The sequence below is a fragment of the Apodemus sylvaticus genome, chromosome 22 (assembly GCF_947179515.1).
Source record: "Apodemus sylvaticus chromosome 22, mApoSyl1.1, whole genome shotgun sequence".
Taxonomy (NCBI): domain Eukaryota; kingdom Metazoa; phylum Chordata; class Mammalia; order Rodentia; family Muridae; genus Apodemus; species Apodemus sylvaticus.
Window position 1 is genome coordinate 56,727,485 of NC_067493.1, and position 21,535 is coordinate 56,749,019.

General features: G+C 51.0%; 1 protein-coding gene and 1 pseudogene across 1 annotated transcript; one reads left to right on the plus strand and one right to left on the minus strand.

Moving 5' to 3' along the window:
• Window positions 1-7,862: 7,862 nt before the first annotated feature.
• On the minus strand, window positions 7,863-8,283 carry LOC127672985 (40S ribosomal protein S23-like; annotated as a pseudogene).
• A 6,264-nt stretch (window positions 8,284-14,547) lies between these two features.
• Asphd2 (aspartate beta-hydroxylase domain containing 2) lies at window positions 14,548-21,070 on the plus strand. The gene is made up of 3 exons (XM_052168327.1): window positions 14,548-15,511; window positions 19,575-19,688; window positions 20,783-21,070. Exons 1-3 carry the CDS (start codon window positions 14,704-14,706, stop codon window positions 20,890-20,892), a joined length of 1,032 nt encoding a protein of 343 aa, XP_052024287.1. The 5' UTR covers window positions 14,548-14,703; the 3' UTR covers window positions 20,893-21,070.
• The last annotated feature ends 465 nt before the right edge of the window (window positions 21,071-21,535 follow it).

Sequence of the window (21,535 nt, forward strand, 5' to 3'; positions counted from 1 at the left end):
CCTTCCACTGTGAGACCTGAGACTGAACTTAGTCTCCAGGCCTGTGCAGCAATCATCTTTATCCACTGAGCCATCTTGCCTCCTTTTGTGACACTAGGTCCGGAGCTCAGGAATTCAGCTAGACTGGTTGCTAATGAGGAATGTGGCACTCTCTACAATGCCTGGACAGGGCTTGGTGATGGCTGCACCCAGAGAGAAAAGGGTGGACTGAGAGGAGTGAGCAGTGGTGAAGTTCTTCTGTCTGCACAGACTGGCAGTTAAAGAAGACCCTGGCTGGAGGAGACTGGCTTCAGGGACATGCTAATGTGAGAGCGCCCTGTGGCTGAGGAGGCTGAGTGTACCGGCTGGTTTTGTGTGTCCACTTGACACAGGCTGGAGTTATCACAGAGAAAGGAGCTTTAGTTGGGGAAGTGCCTCCATGAGATCCAGCTGTGGGGCATTTTCTCAGCTAGTGATCAAGGGGGAGGGGCCATTGTGGGTGGGGCCATCCCTGGGCTGGTAGTCTTGGGTTCTATAAGAAAGCAGGCTGAGCAAGCCAGGGGAAGCAAGTCATTAAGAAACATCCCTCCATGGCCTCTGCATCAGCTCCTGCTTCCTGACCTGCTTGAGTTCCAGTCCTGACTTCCTTTGGTGATGAACAGCAATGTGGAAAATGTAAGCTGAATAAACCCTTTCCTCCCCAACTTGCTTCTTGGTCATGATGTTTGTGCAGGAATACAAACCCTGACTGAGACACTGAGGATGCACAAACTGAATGCTTGTCCACTCTAAGTCAGAATATGTGTTAAAGGTCTGCCTAGATCATCCAGTTTAAACAGGACAATGCTCCTAGGTAGTAATGGGCCCATTGCTGCAGATGGAACACTGAGGCCCATTGAGCCACGTCTAAGGCCACATAGGCAGCGATGGGTGCAAATGGGAATCCTTCACACTCAAGTCTAAATGGCACAGCTCATGGTGACGGGAAGCATGGTCCCTTCGCCCACTACTCACTTGGTGGACAAAATCTGGACTCCACAGCCTTTCAAATTCATCAGCTAGTGAGTCTATAACAGTCACATCATGACCCGACCACCCCCGACTCTACCACCAAATCAGTGAGGTAGAACCTGGCAGAGCTGATAAGTTACTACCTGGGAAAGCAAAAATGCAGACCAGGAGGTGGCACAAAAAGACAAGAGAGATGGCCCTAAGGCATCCATCCATCCATCCATCCATCCATCCATCTGTCCATCCATCCATCCTTCCTTCCATCCGCTCTAGACCTCTACAAACTCCCAGGTGTGACAAAGTCAAATTAATTGATGAGATTTGCATGAACAGAAACAATCTGTGGAGCAGGCTTGCTTGTTTGTTTATTTATATGCATTTAATTCCAGGGTCTCGGCTCAGAACATCGACCTAGGTGAGTCCTTGCTCACCACAATAGTTGAGTAGACACACAAGAGGGACTCTGATGCTCGAAGCAGGCATCCCACTTTCTTGATGTGTCCCACATGGTGAGCTGGTACCTTCCTGGTGTATCTCAAAGGAGGACTCTTGGTCCTTCTCACTGTTCTGATGTCCCAGCAGGCTCACTGTGCCGACACATCAGTGGGCAGTCTCCTCTTCAGCATCCAGGTGGAGTTGCTAGAACGCTGGAAGGATGCCACCCCTGGGCAGTTTCCTCTAAGAAAGGACACTGAGCAAGCACTGGGCAAGCACTGGGCAAGCACTGAGTAAGACAGTAAGCAGTACTCCTCCGCAGCTTCTGCTCCATGCTCCGGCCGGGAATCCCTGCTCTGACTTCCCTGGAGGACTGACAGACTCCTGTAAACTGAAGTAAAGCCTTTCTTCTTCAAGTTGTTTCTGTTTGTGAGTGTATCAAAGAAACAGAAACCAAACTAGGATACACTGTAACTATTTACATCTACAACTGTGACCTGGACTTCGTGTAACCTTGATCAGAGAAGGGCCTTTGTGCAGAGAGGAGCAGCGGATGCTGGGATGCATGCCTGGTCAAAGCACTAAGAACATAAGACTCAGCTCTAAGTAGGACATCACACCTACATCAGCCCCACAGCCACCATGACCAAGGCTTGGGAAACTGAAACGTGGGCAGAAAGAATGTAGGAGCCAGAGGAGGGGATGGGCTGTGGAGCACCATCTTCTGGACATGGCACCACCATGCACTCAGAAACTCAAAGCAGCTCTGGTAACCTGCAAGATCAAGTGAGACAGTGTGATGTGACCTGTGATCTCCAGGCCCTGCCCCTTCCTGAGGTATCTGACAGTAAAGGGAAGGAGAACCATTCTTTTTTGAACCATGAGAGGGTTTCCCACACCCCAGTGGGTGCCCTACACCTCTGACGGGACTTATTGGGTTATTTAAAAGTAATAATAAATAAATAAAATAGTATTTAAATTATTTTTAAGTTTATTATTTAATTTATAATTATTTAATCTATTTTATTTTTAATTTTAATCTTTATTTTTAAATGCAAATAAATTAATTAATGAGGAAAAATTTAAAAATAAAGTCACCTTAATATTATTAAAAAAAAGAAAGAGAAAGAGAATTGGGAGAAAGATGTGTTGGGGGAGCTGCGGAGGGAGTTGATGGGAAATGGGATTAGATATCATGTTTCATTGAGTACATGTATGAAATTCTCAAAAATGTAGGAAAATTAAAGCAGAAGGAGTAGTAGAGAAAGATACCAAGGTCAACCTTTAGCCCCACCCCCCACATACATAAACATACACACACAGACACACATACAGAGATTCAACACCCAGACATACACACACAAACACATATGCAGACTTACAGACTTAGACAAACACACAGACTCAACACACTCAACACACAGATACAGACATACACACAGACACACACAGAAACACAGACACATACAGAGACACACATACAGATGTACACACAGACTCACACACAGACACAAACACAGATACACACAGACATACACACAGACACACACAGATACACACAGAAACACAGAGATACACACACACATACAGACTTATTCAGACTGAGATACACACAGAGAGACACAGATACACACTCACACACACACTCAACACAGATTTACAGACTTAGACATACACAAACTCAACACACAGATACATACACACACACAGACTCAACACAGACAGATACAGACACACACAGACATACATACATACAGATACACACACAGAGAGACACACACAACACAGATATACACAAACACACACTCACACACAGACTTACACACAGATACAGACATACACACAGACACACACAGAAACACAGACACATACAGAGACACACATACAGACTTACACACAGACTCACACAGACACAAACACAGATACACACAGACATACACACAGACACACACAGATACACACAGAAACACAGAGATACACACACACATACAGACTTATTCAGACTGAGATACACACACAGAGACACAGATACACACTCACACACACACTCTCAACACAGATTTACAGACTTAGACACACACAAACTCAACACACAGATACATACACACACACTCACACACAGACTCAACACAGACAGATACAGACACACACAGACATACATACATACAGATACACACACAGAGAGACACACACAACACAGATATACACAAACACACACCCACACACAGACTTACACACAGATACAGACATGCAGAGACACAGACACACACAGACTCAGACACACACACACTTTTCCTCTCTAACTTTTTTTTGACATACTGCTTTGGGAGTTTCAAACCCAAGGGTCTGTGGGACACAGACTGTGACACAACCTACCAACACACCAGCCTACCAACTTGCTCTGTCTTTTTGTTTCTCCACTTCTGTTGGAGATGAGGAAGTCAGGGAACAGCACCTCACTCAGTCCCAGCACTGACAAACACGCTGCACAATGTAAAGACAGTGACAGCTGACAGCCATCATTGGGGTGTCAATGGCACCCCTTGGCAAACTTCATACATCAGCCAATATGTAATCCCATAAATATGTCTCATATGTCTCACCTACAGTGGAACATCGTGTCTTCTCGACAGAGCCTGGAAAATGTTCTTTTTAAAGACTTTTAAAATGTTTATTATTATTATTATTATAATTATTATGATGATGATGATGATGATTATCGTGGGGGAGACACATTATGGGGGTGTCAAAGGACAGCTTTGTGGAGTCAGTTCTCTCCTTCACCATGTAGGCTCAAGATATGGGACTCTCCAGATGTGTGCAGTAAGCCCCTTTTCCTGCTGAGCCATTTTGCCTGCCCTGTTTTGTTTTGTTTGTTTGTTTGTTTGTTTTTTAGTTGTTCTTTTTTTTAAATATGTATGATTGCTTCTGGGCAGTGGTGGTGCACGCCTTTAATCCCAGCACTTGGGAGGTAGAGGCAGGTGGATTTCTGAGATTGAGACCAGCCTGGTCTACAGAGTGAGTTCCAGGGCTACACAGAGAAACCCTGTCTTGAAAACCCAAAATAATAATAATAATAATAATAATAACAATAATTTAAAAAATAGGTATGATTGCTAATCTCAACTGTCAACTCGATGGGCCTAGTTTCACCTGGGGGATGGGCCCTGGGAACTCTGTGGAAGATTACCTTTATTAGGCTGAGATGGGGAGACCTGCCCATGGTGGGGAGCACCATTCCCCTGGCTGGGACACTGGCAGGAATATAAAGGAGGGCATTGCTGAATAAGCCCCTTCTTGCTCATTTTTGGGGGGAGGGTGGGTTTTTCTTTTCTGGACAGAGTTTCTCCATGTAGCCTTGGCTATCCTGAAACTTTCTTTATAGACCAGGCTGGCCTTGAACTCACAGAGATCTGCCAGCCTCTGCCTCCCAAGTACGGAGATTAAAAGCATGTGCCATCTTGCTCTTTCTTGGGTGTGGATGTGACCTGAGTGTGTGCTTCACGGTCCTGTCATCTCAGCCCCTCCCACGATGGACTGGGCCCTGGACCCATGAGCCAAAATAAATCTTTTCTCCAGGAAGTTGCTTCTGTTAGCTATTTGATTCCAGCAATCAAAAAGGAGCTAAGACAAGAGGTGTCTTTTTCCAATGATGATTCCTTTGAAAATCTCTCTGAAGATTACATTACAGGCCCCCTGGCGCTGGGTTCCACAATGCTGGCCCACATTCTGTTGATGCTGTGTGTCTGGTGTGCTTGATAGTAGGGGAACCCCAGAGGCCACCCCAGAGAGCTTTCCAGAACCCACCTATGGGAAGCTGGGCTGAGGACTGGAGCGAGCCTGTCTCCTTTGGGAGGACTGCGCATGCTCCTGGTAGAAACACACCTTCAATCTAAGCTGAGGCTGCCCAGTGGAATTCTGTAAGTTCAAAGCTGTCCTGATCTATATACAGCAAGCTCCAAGCCAGTCACAGTTACACAGTTACATACAAGCCTGTCTCAAAAAATGAATAAATAAAAAGACCAGGTTTTTCTATTATGTCTTGTTACTTCTGCTGGGGCCAAATATTGATCCGTCTGTAGACATAGCTGTTCCTCATTTGTACAGCCAGCATCGAGTTTGGTGCCTGGTACATCCACTCACTGGCTATCAATACTTTGCCTATGTATGGTGCATGTTTGTATCTGTGTGTGTGTGTGTGTGTGCGTGTGCACGTGTGTATGGAAGCTATGGGTGACCTTGGCTGTCTTTCTTTAGGAGCTATCTGCTTTGTTTTTGAGACAGTGTCTCTCATTGGCCTGGAGCTTGCTGGTTAGGTTAGACTGGCTGTCTAGGGTGTCTGTCTCAATTTCCCCATGGGATTATAGTCACATGCCTCTACCCTCGTGTCTCCTTGTTTCTTTTTCTAGGTGAGTTTTAGGATCAAACTCAGGTCTTCACACTGGCACTCTGACAGCTCAGGGGAGCCCCCAGTCCAAGCCTGATACTGTCAATATCTTCCCGGCTGGAGGTACAAACAGAAGACTGTATTTGGTCCCAGTCGTGGGGACAAAGTGTGTCATCAAGACAAGAGCGAATCCTATATCAGGTTTGGCTCCAGGCTGATTCTCATTGTTTCCAACCTAAACCCCATCTTTGTTTTCCCATGTAGGAGACATTAGGAGCATGCACATTTTTTAAAGGAACTATTTATTTATTTTATGTCTATGAGTACACTATAGGTGTCTTCAGACACACCTGAAGAGAGCATCAGATCCTATTACAGATGGTTGTGAGCCACCATGTGGTTGCTGGGATTTGAACTCAGGACCTCTGGAAGAGTAGTCAGTGCTCTTAACTGCTGAGTCGTCTCTCTGGCCCAGGAGCATGCACCTGTATCCTTTGTACCTAACCTGCCAGTCAGTTTGACGTTGTGATAATAAAATACTCGAAATCGAATACTGTATAAAGAAGAAAGCATGTGTGTCTCTGTTTTGGGAGCTGAGAGTGTCTGATTGGGCAGCCCTTTGTGTCTGACTTCTGACGGATCCTGGACTTCATCAAAGTATGTACCGCTGTGGGAATGTGAACAAGAGGGAGGCACTACATTACAGGACAACATGGAAAGCCAGAAAGAGGGCTGGAGAGATGGCTCAGCAGTTAAGAGCACTGACTGCTCTTCTGAAGGTCCTGAGTTCAAATCCCAGCAACCACATGGTGGCTCACAACCATCTGTAATGAGATCTGACGCCTTCTTCTGGTGTGTCTGAAGACAGCTACCATGTACTTACATATAATAAATAAATCATTTTTTTAAAAAAAGAAAGAAGGAAAGAAGGAAGGAAGGAAGGACAGAGGGAGGGAGGGAGGGAGGGAGGGAGGGAGAGGGAGAACCATCATTTAGGGACCAGGCTTGTTCTTTTCATAAAGGTTTGTTCTCACAGGAACTAACATAATTTCCCCAGAGACCTACATTAATCCCTTTTGAGGCCATCAACCAACCACAGGGACTTCTATTTCTCCCAGCAACCCCTCCCCCTTAACACCATCACCTCAGCACATATGTCAGCACAAGCCACCTGTCCAAAGCTGGTCCAAGGCACCTCACGGACACGGAGGGGCCAGATCACACTCGTTAGTTAGTTTTGTTATAAGTGTGGCAGAGCGTGTGCATAGCACATGGCATGTCAGGAAGATGTGGTGGGTGACAAACAGCTCGGGCGCCATGGCTATGTTGACTGGAGCTCCTCGCCTCCTTATAACTCAGCGAAGTAGAAATCAGCAGACAGGGAGAGGGTCTGCACTGCAAACCTCCAGGCTGATTCCAGCAAGGACATCCTCCTAAAGACTTCACAATCTTCCAAGCAGCTCCACCAGCTTGGAACCAAGTCTGGGCTTTCCAGGTTCAGACGGTAACACAGTGACCCAGTAAGAGTAACAAGAAAGCAAAGCAGGCTGACCCAGTGACCGGCAGTGGCCAAAACAAACAGGCTCTGCAGAGAGGTTCTGGGTAATCCAGTTACTCCAGCATCTGGAAGCAGATTCTGGCCGCCGCAAGTCTGGCCCTGCAATTTACACCATAAGCAGGAAGTTCAAATGCTAAATGGATGTGAGCAGTGCGTTATTGGATTAGTGTGGGGTGATTTAGACCGTTCTTGGAACATGTTCGCTTTGGAACACCTGCTTGTGGCTCTGTTTTCTGGATGGAATGCCCTGGCTGTCTATGCCAACCAGACAAACGCTACCATCCAGTGCAGTTTGGAGAGTTGCAAGCTCATCTTTTAGAATGCTGGGCTCTGAGTACTCTTGGTGGTTCCCAGAGTGGAGGTTCCTGTCCATTTGGAGCCCCAGAGGGGAGCAAGTGCTCTCTAACTTATCTCCCGGGTTAGTTACTTCCCTCATTCTTTTTTTTTTTTTCAGAATATGAAAATTTATTACTGTGTTTCCATTGTCAAATTTTATGAACTTGGTCTTTCCTTCTTGCCTTTGTATAGAGCCAAAAGAGACACATTGGCCACGTTAACGACCTTAAAGTGGACTCCAGAGATATCACCTCCAGGGATATTTTTTGACCAAATCCAGCAACCAGAACTTCATCGTTTTCCTCAATAAAGTTCAAGCAGCCGTCATTGGGCACAAACGCTGTGATCTTCTTACCATTAAATGAGCTGCACCCGGACACACTTCCTGATGGCAGAATTAGGCTGCTTGGCCTCAACCCCTACTTTTCCCGGCACAATTCCCTTTGCATGAGAGGCACCCCCAAACGGATTGGCCTTCAGGGCTGTGCCCAAGTGGCCTTTCTTGTACCAGAAGCTTCTGGTCCCGTTGGTGACTGCGGAGCTTCTCGGCAGTACAGAAACCATGACACTTGCCCATCTTGCCAGTGCCGTGGCCTGAGAGGAAGGTACTTCTCTCATTCTTGTGACCAAATATCTAGTTCAGGGACTGCAGTCTGCTGTGGTGCTCAGAGCTCTTCCTTATGTGGTTAACTATATCTGAAAACACTCTCGCAGACTTGCCCAGGTATGTCTCCCAGAAGACTCCAAATCCTGTCAGGTGGGTGGTAACATTCACCATCACACACAGACACACACAAACACACATGCTCACACACACACATGCACATAAACACACAGTGGTGAATAAAACTGACAGGAAGCAGCTCCTCAGAGGAAGTCTGCAGAGCCCCCCAAAGGAAGTGCCCATGGCCTCAAGTTGAACCACACTGAGATGACCACCTGTACTTCAAGTCACTCGCGTCACATTAGAAAACCACAACCCAAACTTTCAAACACTTGCTCACCCTAGTCGGGTTAACCCTTCTTCATCTGTGACATTTCAACCATTCAGAGAGGCAAATCAAAGAAACCTCACTTAAAGAAACCATGGCTCGACTTTATCAGATCTTAACATTTTGCTTCATAGATTCAGTATTTTTAAAAACTTTAAAAAATTGTAGCTATTTATATGTATGAATGCTTACCTGCATGTATGTGTGTGCACCACATGCTATGCCTGGTACCTGTGGAGGCCAAAAGAGGGTGTCAGATCCCCTGGAACTGAAGTTACAAGTGAACTGCCATGCAGGTGTTGGGAATTGGACCCAGGTCCTCTGCAAGGACAGCCAGTGCTTTTAACCATTGAGCCACTTCTCCTGCCTTGACTTTGATATGTTATAAGAGTGCACTTGTGAATGTGTGTAAATATGTATGTGTATGTGTGTGTATGTGTATATATGTGTGCATGTGTGTACATGGCTGTATGTGTGCATGTGTACATGTGTGTATGTGTGCATTGTGTGCACATGTGTGTGCAGTGCATATGTGTACATGTCTTATGTGTGCATGTGTACATGTGTGTATGTGTGCATTGTGTGCACATGTGTGTGTGTGCGGTGCATGCACACACACATGGTCACAGTCATTTTCTTTCACTCCTACTTTGCTCTGAGTTTTTAGGTGTTGAATTTTGTCAAAATTGTTTTCTGTCTGTTTATGATGACAGGGTAGATTTTAAACCATCAGCAGGACAGGTGAGATGGCTCAGTGTGTAAGGGCTTGTGGCACCATGCCTGACAGCCTGAGCTGTAGCCTGGGCTACAGAGCAAAGCTCTATCTAAAAGAAGTTAAGTCAGACACTGTGCAAAATGTAGGTTGCTCCCTCTACTCTCCATTCCAAGTCCTTCACAAGTACATTCACACCACACACACATTACACACATACATGTACACGTATACATACATGCACACACATACACGCATACATGTACACGTACATGTACACACATACATGTATACACATACACACATACACACCACACACACATATAGATGTACCACACATACTACACACATACAAGTGCACATACACACATACACATGTGCTCTCTCTCTCTCTCTCTTGTGCGCACGCACGCACACAGACACACACACACACACACACACACTGCATCTGCAGAAGCAAGGAGCTGGGCGGCCTGCAAGCTCATATGGCAGTGTAATGATGGCTTGTGCAGCCTGCAGTGGGCTGCAGTGGCCGCCCTCAACAAGACAGGAGGGAGGAGAGTGCCATGGCAGCCGGCTGAAGGCAGGCAATTTAGACGCATGCACGGAGTCCTAGTCTCTGCCCTTCTGCTGGCACAGCGGCAGTGTGTCCACAGCTCTCACCCCAGAGTTCCCCTCTGCAAGTCCTGGACACCCTTTTGTGGCCGAACTCACCTACTAAGGCCGTTGGTGCGTGACAGAGATTGGCGTGATTTTCATCTTCTGAGACTTTCAGCAATTTAAGAAACTGAAATGGCCAGAGAGGTTAGCAGAGCTGTGTCTTTGTAATCCTTGTATGTAACAGATAAACAAGCTTAACAACCACAGAGCCCTGTAATCACAGTGGTCACAGATAATTACAAGGTTCATCCGCAGGATTAATTCGTAATGCACTGCAGATGGTGTAGTCCGGGAATGGAACTCGTACGGACGACTGTGTGAAAGACGGTGTTCTTTATGCATAAGTGCCTTGGATGAGGCTAAATTTGGGCAACTTTCTAAATGTGAAGCAGGACAGGAGCCTCGTTCTTTCCCTAGCCACTTAGCACAGTTACCCAGAAGGAGCATGGGGTGCCTTCAGCGTGCAGCCCTCTGTAGTCTGGGCGAGGTCAGCACCCACCCTTGGTGTGTTTTACGGGCTCTCAATCATGAATGCTCCTGTATAAGTCATGCTCGTGGTCTGAACATTTGTTCTTGCCAACGGCACCATTTGCAGAGGCCCTGAAGCCTACGTTCTGGTTGCAGGAACTAGGCAGTAGAGGTGGGCCTTTGAAGGACAGACTGACCCTGCTTTTTTGCCCTGATTTCATGAGCCTAGATCACATGCTTACATTTGTACCATCCCTCCATGCATTTCTGCCATAACGGACTGAAAACCTTTGACCCGTGAGAACAGATGAGCTTTTCCACCTCCAGCGGTTTCTGTGGGGTGTCTTGGTGGCATCCCCGCAAAAGAATTTACTGAACCAATGAATGCATTTTGAGTCTCTGTATTAAAATAACATGTGGTAGGGGGAAATGCTATTCTACTTCTGGAATTGTAACAAGGGCTTAAGGGATTGAGGTGGGGACTCCAGGGCACCTAGTGGGTTCTGAGTCAGGAAACAGGGGTCCTGGGCGAGGGAGGTGGTGGGTCCTCCAACTGTAGAAGTATGATCTTGGGTGAAGGGCAGGGGGGTTCTGAGACAGGATCCTGAACAAAAATGAGGATTCTAGGCCAGGGCAGAGATGCATGCTGGGATTGGTAGCAGTAGGTTCGAGGACAGACAGATGGGCTGTGGGCTGGCATCCCACCCCACGCTCCCAGAACGCCCATGCACTGTTCCTCGGAGCCCACTCTTCCCTGGTCGCGCTCACAGTGCGGTGTCCCCAGGCCAGGCTGAGCAGCCCCTTTTCCCTCCAGGGAGCTGGGCAGAACTGGCTGTGGCTAGCTAGACTGGGCCTCCCTGTGGGCAGGCGCCAGGTCTGCAACAGCTCCAGTCGGCAGCGCCCAGGCGGGGCCAGGAGCTCGGATTTTCCAGGCTGTTCCATTTGCAATTTCATCCCACGTGTCCGCGGGGCCTCAGAAGTGTGTGTGGGATCCATCACAGGCAAGAGGGGCGAGGGGAAGGACACCGAGGGGAGGAGATGCGGGAGGGAGGACCGAGCAGAGGGGATGCAGGAGGGAGGATCGAGCAGGAACCAGGGCGACTAAAGCGCGAAGCCCCTAGACCTGATGTGCGCACCCGGCGCGGGGCGGGGCGGGACGCGCGGAGCCCCCGCGGGCACGCGCGGCAGGTGCACGCGCCGGGGGTCCCGCCTCGCCGCCCCCTCCCCGCCGCCAGGCGCGCGCGGCATTGTGGGAGTTGTGGTCCTCGGGGCCGCGGAGCGCAGGGCGGGCGGCACCGGCTCGGCGGGGCTCGCGGCTCCGGCCGGGCGGCGGCTGCGGGCGCGGCAGGGGGCGGCCGTGTCCCTGGAGCAGTGGCGTCGCCCTGGTCCCCCGCAGCCGCCCGCGCAGGTAAGCAGCGACTCCGGGGCTGCGGGGCTGCGGAGGATGATGCTAGGAGTGCCCGCGCCTGCATCCCGAGCCGGCCCAGGGCCCGCGGTCGCCTAGCACCGGCTGTGTGCTGAGTGCCGCTCGGGCTGGACCGCGCAGCGCAGCATTACCCCCACCTTCTCTCCCCCCCCTCCTCCTCTCTTTCCAGCTTCCTCCTTCGCCGTTTTTTCCTGGTCCTCCATCCTCCTCAGCATCACCCACTTTGACCCATCTCCCTGTCCCGTGAATTGTCACGCGCCCTAAACCTCCTTCCCACTTTTCCAGGTAACCCTCACCTCATCATCTCCTCCTGACTACCTGCGTTAACGCATCTTTCTGACCTCTCTTTCCTGTTGTACTCTCTCCGGGGCCTGTGACACTGGCGGGAGACAGTGAGGAGGGGAGGTCCCTAGAGGGGAGGACTTGTCTCCGGACAGCTCTCTACCCCCTGGTAGAGAGGATAGCAAGCAACACAGCCACCCCATCCTCTCCTGCGGTGTGCTGTACCTAGCAGGGCTTTCGGGGTCTCCTGGCTTCACCTCAGGGTGACCCGAGCTCTTGATCATCAGAAAGCCTCCTGAGTTGGTCATCTGATCCGGGTTAACTGGGTCAAGTGGAGACCGGCTCCCCAGGCATTCCTCATGTCAGAAGTTATCTTTGATTGGACTTGAATTTGGCCTTTATTCCCCAAAGCCGGCTGATCTTTGAGATCTGAGGTGCCGGGCCTGTCCCTGATGGGAACTGATCTGTGAAGAGAGCCAGAAGAGTGTGTGTGTGTGTGTGTCTACCTATTGTCCTGCTGCCACACACTCTACCAAAACTAGAGTTTGTTCTCTTGGCACAAATCAGTGTAGGGGCCGCCAGCCTCCTGGGTTGCTGAGTGAGTGGCAGCACCTAGTTCCTTCTCTTAGAGCTGGATTTGATGTGTGGAGAGGTTAGGGTCTCTCCTTGCTGAATGTTTACTGCTCTGCCTTAGGGAGGACTCTTGTCTGCTTTGTCCCGATCCATTGAGGCTGTTCTGAGGAGGGGAAGGGCTGGAGGTGGAGAGTTCTCCTACCCGCCCACCTGGTGATTTTGTATCTGCTTTTGACACGAGCAGGTTGGTGGGAACCTCAGTTTCTCAAGTCAGTTTCTGGAGTCGGGTATTACCACTGACTCAGTCTCAGGGCATCCAAGGAAACCTGGCTGATGCAGATTTAGAGTTACAGTTTCCTCAGAGTCTATGAACACCAGGTGAGAGTCTCACACAGAATCTTGGGAACCCTGGGCTGTCCCGAAGAGCAAGTGCAAATATAAAAAAAGACACCTTTCCGGGGCCTCCCCCCTTTTCCTAAAGAGGAAACAGCCGGGGCCGAGGGTGTCACCCACAGAGGAGTGCGGTGTCAAGCTTAACACCGGCTCTGCAGCTTGAGAAGGAGCTGACCTCTCTCCCTGTTCCTGTACTTTTCCTAGAAGCATAAGAGTCCCCATGAATATTCAGTGTGTGTGTTTTTGACTTCCTAAACATTGTAGTCAAGTGATTCTTTCTTCAGCCGACACCGGGATGGTGCCAGTAGGTAAGAAATGAGCACCAAAGGTTTTCCTAGACTCTGGGGGTGGACATCACCCCGAGTCAGGTTGTTTCAGCCTTTTTGGGAGCCCTGGGACACTCCACCTTTGGCTTGCCTGTAGATCACACCTTGCAGATTTATCCTGACATTATCCCCAGCTGGCCGATGGATGAAAACACTGGACCTTAAGAGAGTAGGAAGTGACCAGGTGTGTGCACCTGGTCTAGCCTATGTCTGGTTTGGGTATGTAACGCCTCTGCTATGCTACAGACATCCAAGACCTGGCTGGTTCAGGCAGTGGGGGGACAAATCTTGTTATTGTCTCCTTCCTTCTCAAGGAGAGGAGGGAGGAGCACTGAAGTACTCCCAGTTGTGCTCCCCCAGGTAATGGAGCACTTTCGGGAGAACACAGACCTGACTGTTTGCACCAACCACCTTTGAGAACGGAGCATTGCAGAGACACTGGGGGACACTCTGGGTCCTAGAGCCTTGGGGTGGGGGGGACACAGTTGGGCTTGCATCGCGTCTTGTAGTGATTCGGGCTCCACGTTCCCCAAGCAGGATGGATGGCAAAGCGGTGTCAATTGCTTTCAGAGGTGGGAAACTGAGTCAGGGGCTTGGAAGGCTTTCCCTTCTGTAACCCTGCGGGCGAAGCCACCTGGTCACCTCCCGGCTGAGCAGCAGAAAGAGCCCTGACACAGAGGTCACTCCAGGACATCCTATTGCTTTTCTGACCTGATATTAGCCTGACTTACAGAAAGCTCGGGAAGAGGAAGGGAATGTGGCTTTGTGATAGCCCTCTGCTGTTGGAGGCTGGATCTCTGTCTTCCTGGAACTGTTAGGCTTTGTCTAGTCAGGAACATTCATATTGCTGCCCTCTGGTCTCCATCCCAGGTGTGGACGTCATGGAAACCCTTTCACGGTGACTGACTGCATTTGCAAAGTGGGACATAAGGCAGCACCCTCCACCTCACCGCGGTGACTTTTTCATAGTGGGCCCAGTTGGCAGGCCTCTCTGTTCATCAATGGAGCCGGTGGCAGGAACCGAGGGACAGTGGCAGCCGCACCTCCCCCTGCCGCCGCCGCCACCCCTTCTGCCTCCTGCTAACTTGCATGCTGTGGGTGCCCTGGACACCCGCAGAGGACTGACCATCTGAGCCAGCTTCCCTCCAGCACTGAGATCCTCAACATGTGGCTGGAGTGGCTGGTGGCCTGGAGCTGGTCTCTGGATGGCCTGAGGGATTGCATCGCCACCGGTATCCAGTCCGTGCGGGACTGCGACGGCTCAGCCGTCCTCACTGTGGCCTGCCTGCTGGTCCTGTTTGTGTGGTACTGTTACCATGTGGGCCGCGAGCAGCCCCGCCCCCACGTATCCGTCAACTCCCTCCTGCAGGGCGTGGATGCCAACGGGCTGCAGAATGGATCCATGTACTGCCAGTCACCAGAGTGTGTGCGCTGCACGCACCACGAAGGCCTCAACCAGAAGCTCTACCACAACCTGCAGGAATATGCCAAGAGGTACTCATGGTCCGGCATGGGCCGCATCCACAAGGGCATCCGGGAGCAGGGCCGCTACCTCAGCAGCCAGCCCTCCATCCAGAAGCCCGAGGTCTTCTTCCTGCCTGACCTCCCCACTACGCCCTACTTCTCCCGGGACGCCCAGAAGCACGACGTGGAGCTGTTGGAGCGGAATTTCCAGGCCATCCTCTGCGAGTTCGAGACTCTGTACAAAGCCTTCTCTAACTGCAGCCTCCCTCAGGGGTGGAAAGTGAACAGCACCCCCAGCGGGGAGTGGTTCACCTTTGACTTTGTCAGCCAGGGCGTTTGTGTCCCCAGGAACTGCAGGAAGTGCCCACGGACTTACCGCTTGCTCGGCAGCCTCCGGACCTGTATTGGGAACAATGTTTTTGGGAACGCCTGCATCTCAGTGCTGAGTCCTGGGACTGTGATCACGGAGCATTATGGACCCACAAACATCCGCATCCGGTGCCACCTAGGTATGTGGAGGGGCAGAGTCCCAGCATGCATGTCAAGGAAGCCTTGAGTAAAAAGGTACCTTTGCCTCTTGGGTGCTTTGATCAAATATCGAAGGCATTTGGCTGGGTAAGCGGCACATGCCTGCATCCAGACACTCAAAAGACTGGGGCAGAAGGGCCAAGGCTTGAAGGGCTAGCCTGCACTATTTGTGTGCACTTGTATGCATGCATGTGCTGGGGTCAGAGGTCAGCCTTGAGCACTGTTTCTCAGGAGCCGTCTACTGTGTTTTAACAGGAACTCTGTGGGACCTGGTGCTCACTGGTTAGGTTAAACTAGCTGGTCTCAACCCCATCTTTCTGTTGTTGACTCCCCAGTCCTGTGACCAGAGTGTGTGCCTCAGTGGCTAGCCAGGTCACATGCCAAAGCTCCAACTCAGGTCCTCATGGTGGTACCAGAAGCATCTACAAAACTCAGCCATATCCCCAGCCCTGTGTGTGTGTGGTGGGGGGACAGGAACGTTTTCTTGGTGGTGGTCTAGAAACAACTAGAGCAGCTGTGAGACTTGTTTCTTTGTATCCTCTCAAACTTCAGTTCATTCTTCTGTGGTGCTGGAGATGAATCCTGGGCACTCACGTATGTGCTCCGCAGCCGGGCCTCACACCAACCTAACCCTAGTACCTGGCAGGAAAGGCGGGATCTGAAAGAACTTTTGAAAGGACTTTGGAGGGGAAGGTAGTAACAGTGTTCTCAGTCTTTCCTGTCCATTACCTGAGCCAGACTGCCACGTGTAGCTGTGGCTGCCGAGGGCTTGGGCTGTGATCAGTACAACAGCTGACGTAAAGTTCTCACTTAAGTTTGTGTATCTAGGTATGTCTGGTGGCTGCTATGCTCTGTGGTGGCTGACATAGAACCCACAGGGTTCTGGTAATGACAGAGGTCCCTGACAGTACCCAGGAGGCTGAGAGATGTTTAAACTTTCTGAGTCACGTGGATAAATGGTGCCCAGCATTTTGGTCTCTCTATTCAAATCTCATTGAGTCTCAAACTGAGCTGTCTCTGTGCCTAGCCTAGCCTGAGCTAGCAGTGCTACATTGAGCAGGCTACCCCCCAGCACCCCTCCCTTCCCTCCCCCACCCCCGCCCCTCTCTGAGCTTCTATTTCCTCAATAGAAAGTGAGGCCAGAGATCCCGCGGCAGAAGTTCTCTCTTGGGGATCTGATGAGATGAGGTGTGTCTCAGAGTGGTCACCAGAGCTATGAACATGGAAGCAGACTTCCCAAGTACCCAGCACCTTCTTCCTGGTGAAGAAAGCTAGTGACAGCGGCCGTGCACGGGCCTCACTGGAGAACACACCAGAGCAGAGCATGCTGAGCTAGGTGGCAGCTGTAAGGGGTGGTGCTGGCTGACTGGCTTCAGAAAGTGGGGGAAGCAGAGGGTCCCGTGCAGGCTGTGGTGGGGTTCCCTAGTGTGCTTTGCAGGGAGTCTGTGTCAGTTGCTAAGTCCCCCACCCCCTCTCCACCCAGCAGCTCTGCTCCCTCTGCTCTCTGGGTGAGGATTCTGGGTAAGGTAAAGTTTGGACTGAAGATGTGGGCGTTGAGAAGAAACCGTGTCAGAGGGTGGCTGCGGAGGGGGACCTGACAGGGAGGCAGCACAGGGTGGAAGCTCAAAGTTGGAGTCTAGATCCATGGGCAGCTGGGCGCTGGGCAAGGTGTGAGTCTCCATTGTCTCTCTGCAAAATGGACTCGCAGCACTGGTGCTGTGGAGAAGTTTGGGGACACAACTCACTAAGTGGCCATTTGGCAGCATGGCCTGGCAGTCTCCTCCTGAGTGTGGCAGCGGGTCTCATGACTACACAATGCTGTGTAAGACACAACCTCTGCCTCAGGAAGCAGTGGAGCAGAGGGTCTGGAGGCCATCAGGTCTGGACACAGCCCCTCACCTATCCTCCAGGGTCAGGCCCTGGAAGCCTTCAGGGCTGACTGCAGAGCACAAATAAGTGTTCATGTGGGGTTCTTGGCAGGCAGGGGCCGTCACCAGGTAGGCTCTGATCCACATGATGGCTTTGGTTAATAAAACTCTGGTTGTAAACAGAGCTGGAAGGATTGTGTAGACAGATCAGGAGGGCGCACACGGCAGACTCGGGCCAGGCTGCTGCTCCCGGGCTGTTGGCAGGGGAGTAAAGATCTTCTTTTGAACAGTGTTGCTTTGTGGGAGCTTTTGATTTACACGGCACTGGGGTGAACCTGAGTCTCCCGCATGCTGGGCAAGCGTCGAAACGCTGAACTGCAGCCTCAGCTACCGTGCTGTTCAAAGGCTTTGGGTTGCGGAGGAGGGGAGGGCCTTGGAATTGATGTGGTAGAGATCCGGGTTGTTGAGTAGGCAGGCTGGGAGCAGGACATCTGGGCTTGGACTATGGCGTTAATATCTGATGAGCGCATGCCATGTGGGAGGTGCACACATATGTTGAATGTACACGCCCTGTAATCTTGGTCATTCCCTCAGGCCAGCTAGTAGCTTGAAGGAGCCAGCCACCTCTAGATGGCTGTCCAAAATGGAGGGAAAAGCACCCAGAACATTTCCCTGCTCAGAGCTGGGGAGGGAAGCATCAGGCTTCAGAGCTTTTGCATTTGGGGTCTCAGCAGAGCCCCTCAGTGAGGCTCTGATGCCCCTTGGATGCAGCAGGAAATTATCCTTTAAAAAGACCCCGCTGTAGGGACCTTTGCATGGATGGAGCCGGTGGATTCCCATGGGTCCCAGGACGAGGCATCAGGAGTTCCTGAGGTCAGGAGAACCTCAAGCTGTTAACATAAGCAAAAGGGTCTAGGACCCAGACCACATGGAATCTGCAAAGGAGGGATTTTGCTGAGGCAGCCAGCCCGTCCTTACCAGTTCCCTGTCCCTAGAAAGTCTAACCTATCTGTTGGGCTGTGACAGGAGTCCCAAATGCTGGTGGTTCTTGTCGAATAGAAAGGGACTGGGGAGATGGCACGGTGGGTGAGGTACTTGCCCTATGAGCCTGATGAACTCAGTTTGATCTCCCGAAGCCCACAGAGGAAGGACAGAACCACTTTGTGGGTGTGGCCAGCCCGCTGTGGGTGTGGCCAGCCTGCTGTGGGTGGGGCCCACCTAAGTAGTCATTGAATGCTCACTCACGTGTGGTGTCCGTACACCCCGCACAACACTGACACAAAGTTAAAAGAGAATAGAAACAGCTGGATGGTGGTGCCTGTACGCAGGATGCTCCAGTAGGGTAGGACATTTGAGAGTTCAAGGCTAGCCTGGGCAACACAGTAAGAGCCCCGCCGAATAAACAGAACAATGCCCAGAGATGTACTTCTCATAGCCCCGAGGCTGAAGGTCCAAGGTGGAGCCCTGTGAGGCTGAGGCTGTGCCGGTTGCTTAGTCAGGCTTAGTACTCCTGTGATAAAACACCATGACCAAAAAAGCAAGTTGGGGAGGAAAGGGTCTGTATACTTCCACATCGCTTTTCATCTTTGGAGGAAGCCAGGACAGGAACTCAAGCAGGGCAGGAACCTGGAGGCAGGAGCTGATGCAGAGGCCATGGAGGGGTGCTGCTCCCCATGGCTTGCTCCTCATGGCTTGCTCAGCCTGCTTTCTTATAGAACCCAGGATCACCAGCCCAGGAATGGCCCCGCCCACAATGATCTGTCCCCACCCACAATTGGATGGCTCCACCCACAGTGGTCTGGCCACACCTACAATGGGCTGGGACCTCTTCCATCAGTCACTAATTAAGGAAATGTTCAACATTTAGATCTTATGGAGGCATTTTCTCAAAGGAGGTTGAGACACTCTAGCTTGTGTGTTAGGTTGACAGAAGACTAGCCAGCACAGTGGGCACAGCACCCTCTTCCAGTCGTGACCTACTCCCCAAAGATCCCTAACCTCATCTCCTCAGGGTAATCTTAGTCTCAGGGTGGTCACAGATGGCGCACAGTGTGGATTCCAGGGGAGTGTGTGGAAGACTGAAGCTTTTGTGTGCTCCCCAGAGCAGCCCAGCTCCATCTTCTAGCAACCTTGAAACCTGGCCATCTTCACCCTTAATCCTGTGTTTTTCCCCAAGGCCTGAAGACTCCCAATGGCTGTGAGCTGGTGGTGGGGGGCGAGCCCCAGTGCTGGGCAGAAGGCAGATGCCTACTCTTTGATGACTCCTTCCTGCACACTGCGTTCCATGAAGGTAGGCGTCGCCTCCCCCAGAGCCGGCCCACCTGCTTGCTTTGTAGCTATTAGACTTTTTAACAAGAAGTTTTAGAGTTCCAGACAAAATTTACCAGGAAGTCCCAAGCCTCCTATGTCACCTTCCCATGTAGTGTCTCCATGTGGATGTTACAGGTGACAAGCCAACTTCAGCCATCATGACCTAAGGGCCATCGTCACAGTCGGACTCACTCTCCGTGTCAGATGTTCAGTGGGTTGGGAGAACGGCATCCAGACTGTGTCTACTCTGACAGTCTCATTGCTCTGTGTGCAGGCAGACATGCTGCAGGAGGAACTGAGAGTTCTACATCCTCATCTGAAGGATGCTGGAAGACTGGCTTCCGGGAAGCTAGGATGAAGGTCTTAAAGCCCACACCCACAGTGACACACCTACTGCTACAAGACCACATCCATTTCAACAAAGTCACACCCACTTCAACAGGGCCACACCCACTTCAACAGGGCCACACCCACTTCAACAAGGCCACACCTATTCCAACAGGGCCACACCTAACAGGGCCACATCTACTCCAACAAGACCACACCCACTCCAGCAAAGCCACACCTACTACAACAAGGCCACACCTTCTCTAACAGGGCCAGTTTACTCTAACAAGGCCACACCCACTCCAACAAGGCCACACCTCCTCCAACAGGGCCACACCTACTCTAACAAGGCCACACCTACTCCAACAGGGCCACACCTCCTCTAACAGGGCCACATCTACTCCAACAAGACCACACCCACTCCAACAAGGCCACACCCACTTCAAAGTCACACCTATACCAACAAGGCCATACCTCCAAGACCACACCTCCAACAAAGCCACACCTTCTCCAACAAGGCCACACCTACTCCAACAGGGCCACACCTCCAAATAGTGCCATTCCCTAGGCCAAGCATTTTCAAACTACCAGTTTCTTTCCCCCACCTTGCTTCAAGGCATGGGAGGTCTCATGAGCATTCACCATCCAGGAAGGGGAAGTCTTCCCGTGCCCACTGGCCCTACAGTTCAGGCCTCATTGAGTTGTACCAGGGTTAACCTCTGACCCCCTTCTACTTCTCCTCCCCAGGTTCCGCTGAGGATGGCCCACGGGTGGTCTTCATGGTGGACCTCTGGCACCCCAACGTGGCAGCTGCTGAACGTCAGGCCCTGGATTTTATCTTTGCTCCGGGACGATGAGGACACAGCCTGGGCTGGAGCCAGGCTGAGTGGTGGGTGGACTGTGGGATTGCCCACCCTAACGGTGCCCTGATCCATGCCGGAAGCGTGAATGGCTTCTGGCCGCTGTGGGGCGTCTCTCCTTCGATTACTGGGAACTTCCTGGGTTTCTTTCCCCTTCCAGCTATTTGCTGGGACTTCTGGCCTACTAGTGTGTCCCTTTGGCTGTGACCAGAGGCTCTGTGCCTCTCCTGTCCGTGTCACTTTGCTACCTGGTGTCCTCTCTGTGTTCTGGAATAGAGTAACCAAATGGCTGGTTTGTCTAAATGTAATCATCTTAAACTTCTGTAGCTGCCTCAAGAGAGAACAAAAGCAAAACAACAAAACAAAACAGAACACCACAGACCAGAAGCCATTGAGCCAGACAGCTTGGCCTCTGATGCTGGGGTTCCATGGACCCTTTACTGTCCCAGAGCAAGAGACAATCTGCAGCCTGCACACCTGGTTGGCTTCATTATGGGCTTCCCAGACACCATCGGGGTGGGGGTGTAAGTCAGGGCCCAGGAATTCGTCAGTATCACTGATAGACCCCAAATCTATCAGAGCCCTGGTGGTGGTGACCTGGGCCCTTTCTTTAACCACAGCTTCCCTTGGAGCTGAAGAC

Bases quoted from the DNA above. Each gene is read 5' to 3' on its own strand.
- Asphd2 (XM_052168327.1), top strand. From the start codon at position 14,704: ATGTGGCTGGAGTGGCTGGTGGCCTGGAGCTGGTCTCTGGATGGCCTG. The intron at 15,512-19,574 runs GTATGTGGAGGG...TTTTTCCCCAAG, and splicing joins CCGCATCCGGTGCCACCTAG to GCCTGAAGACTCCCAATGGC. The intron at 19,689-20,782 runs GTAGGCGTCGCC...TCTCCTCCCCAG, and splicing joins GCACACTGCGTTCCATGAAG to GTTCCGCTGAGGATGGCCCA.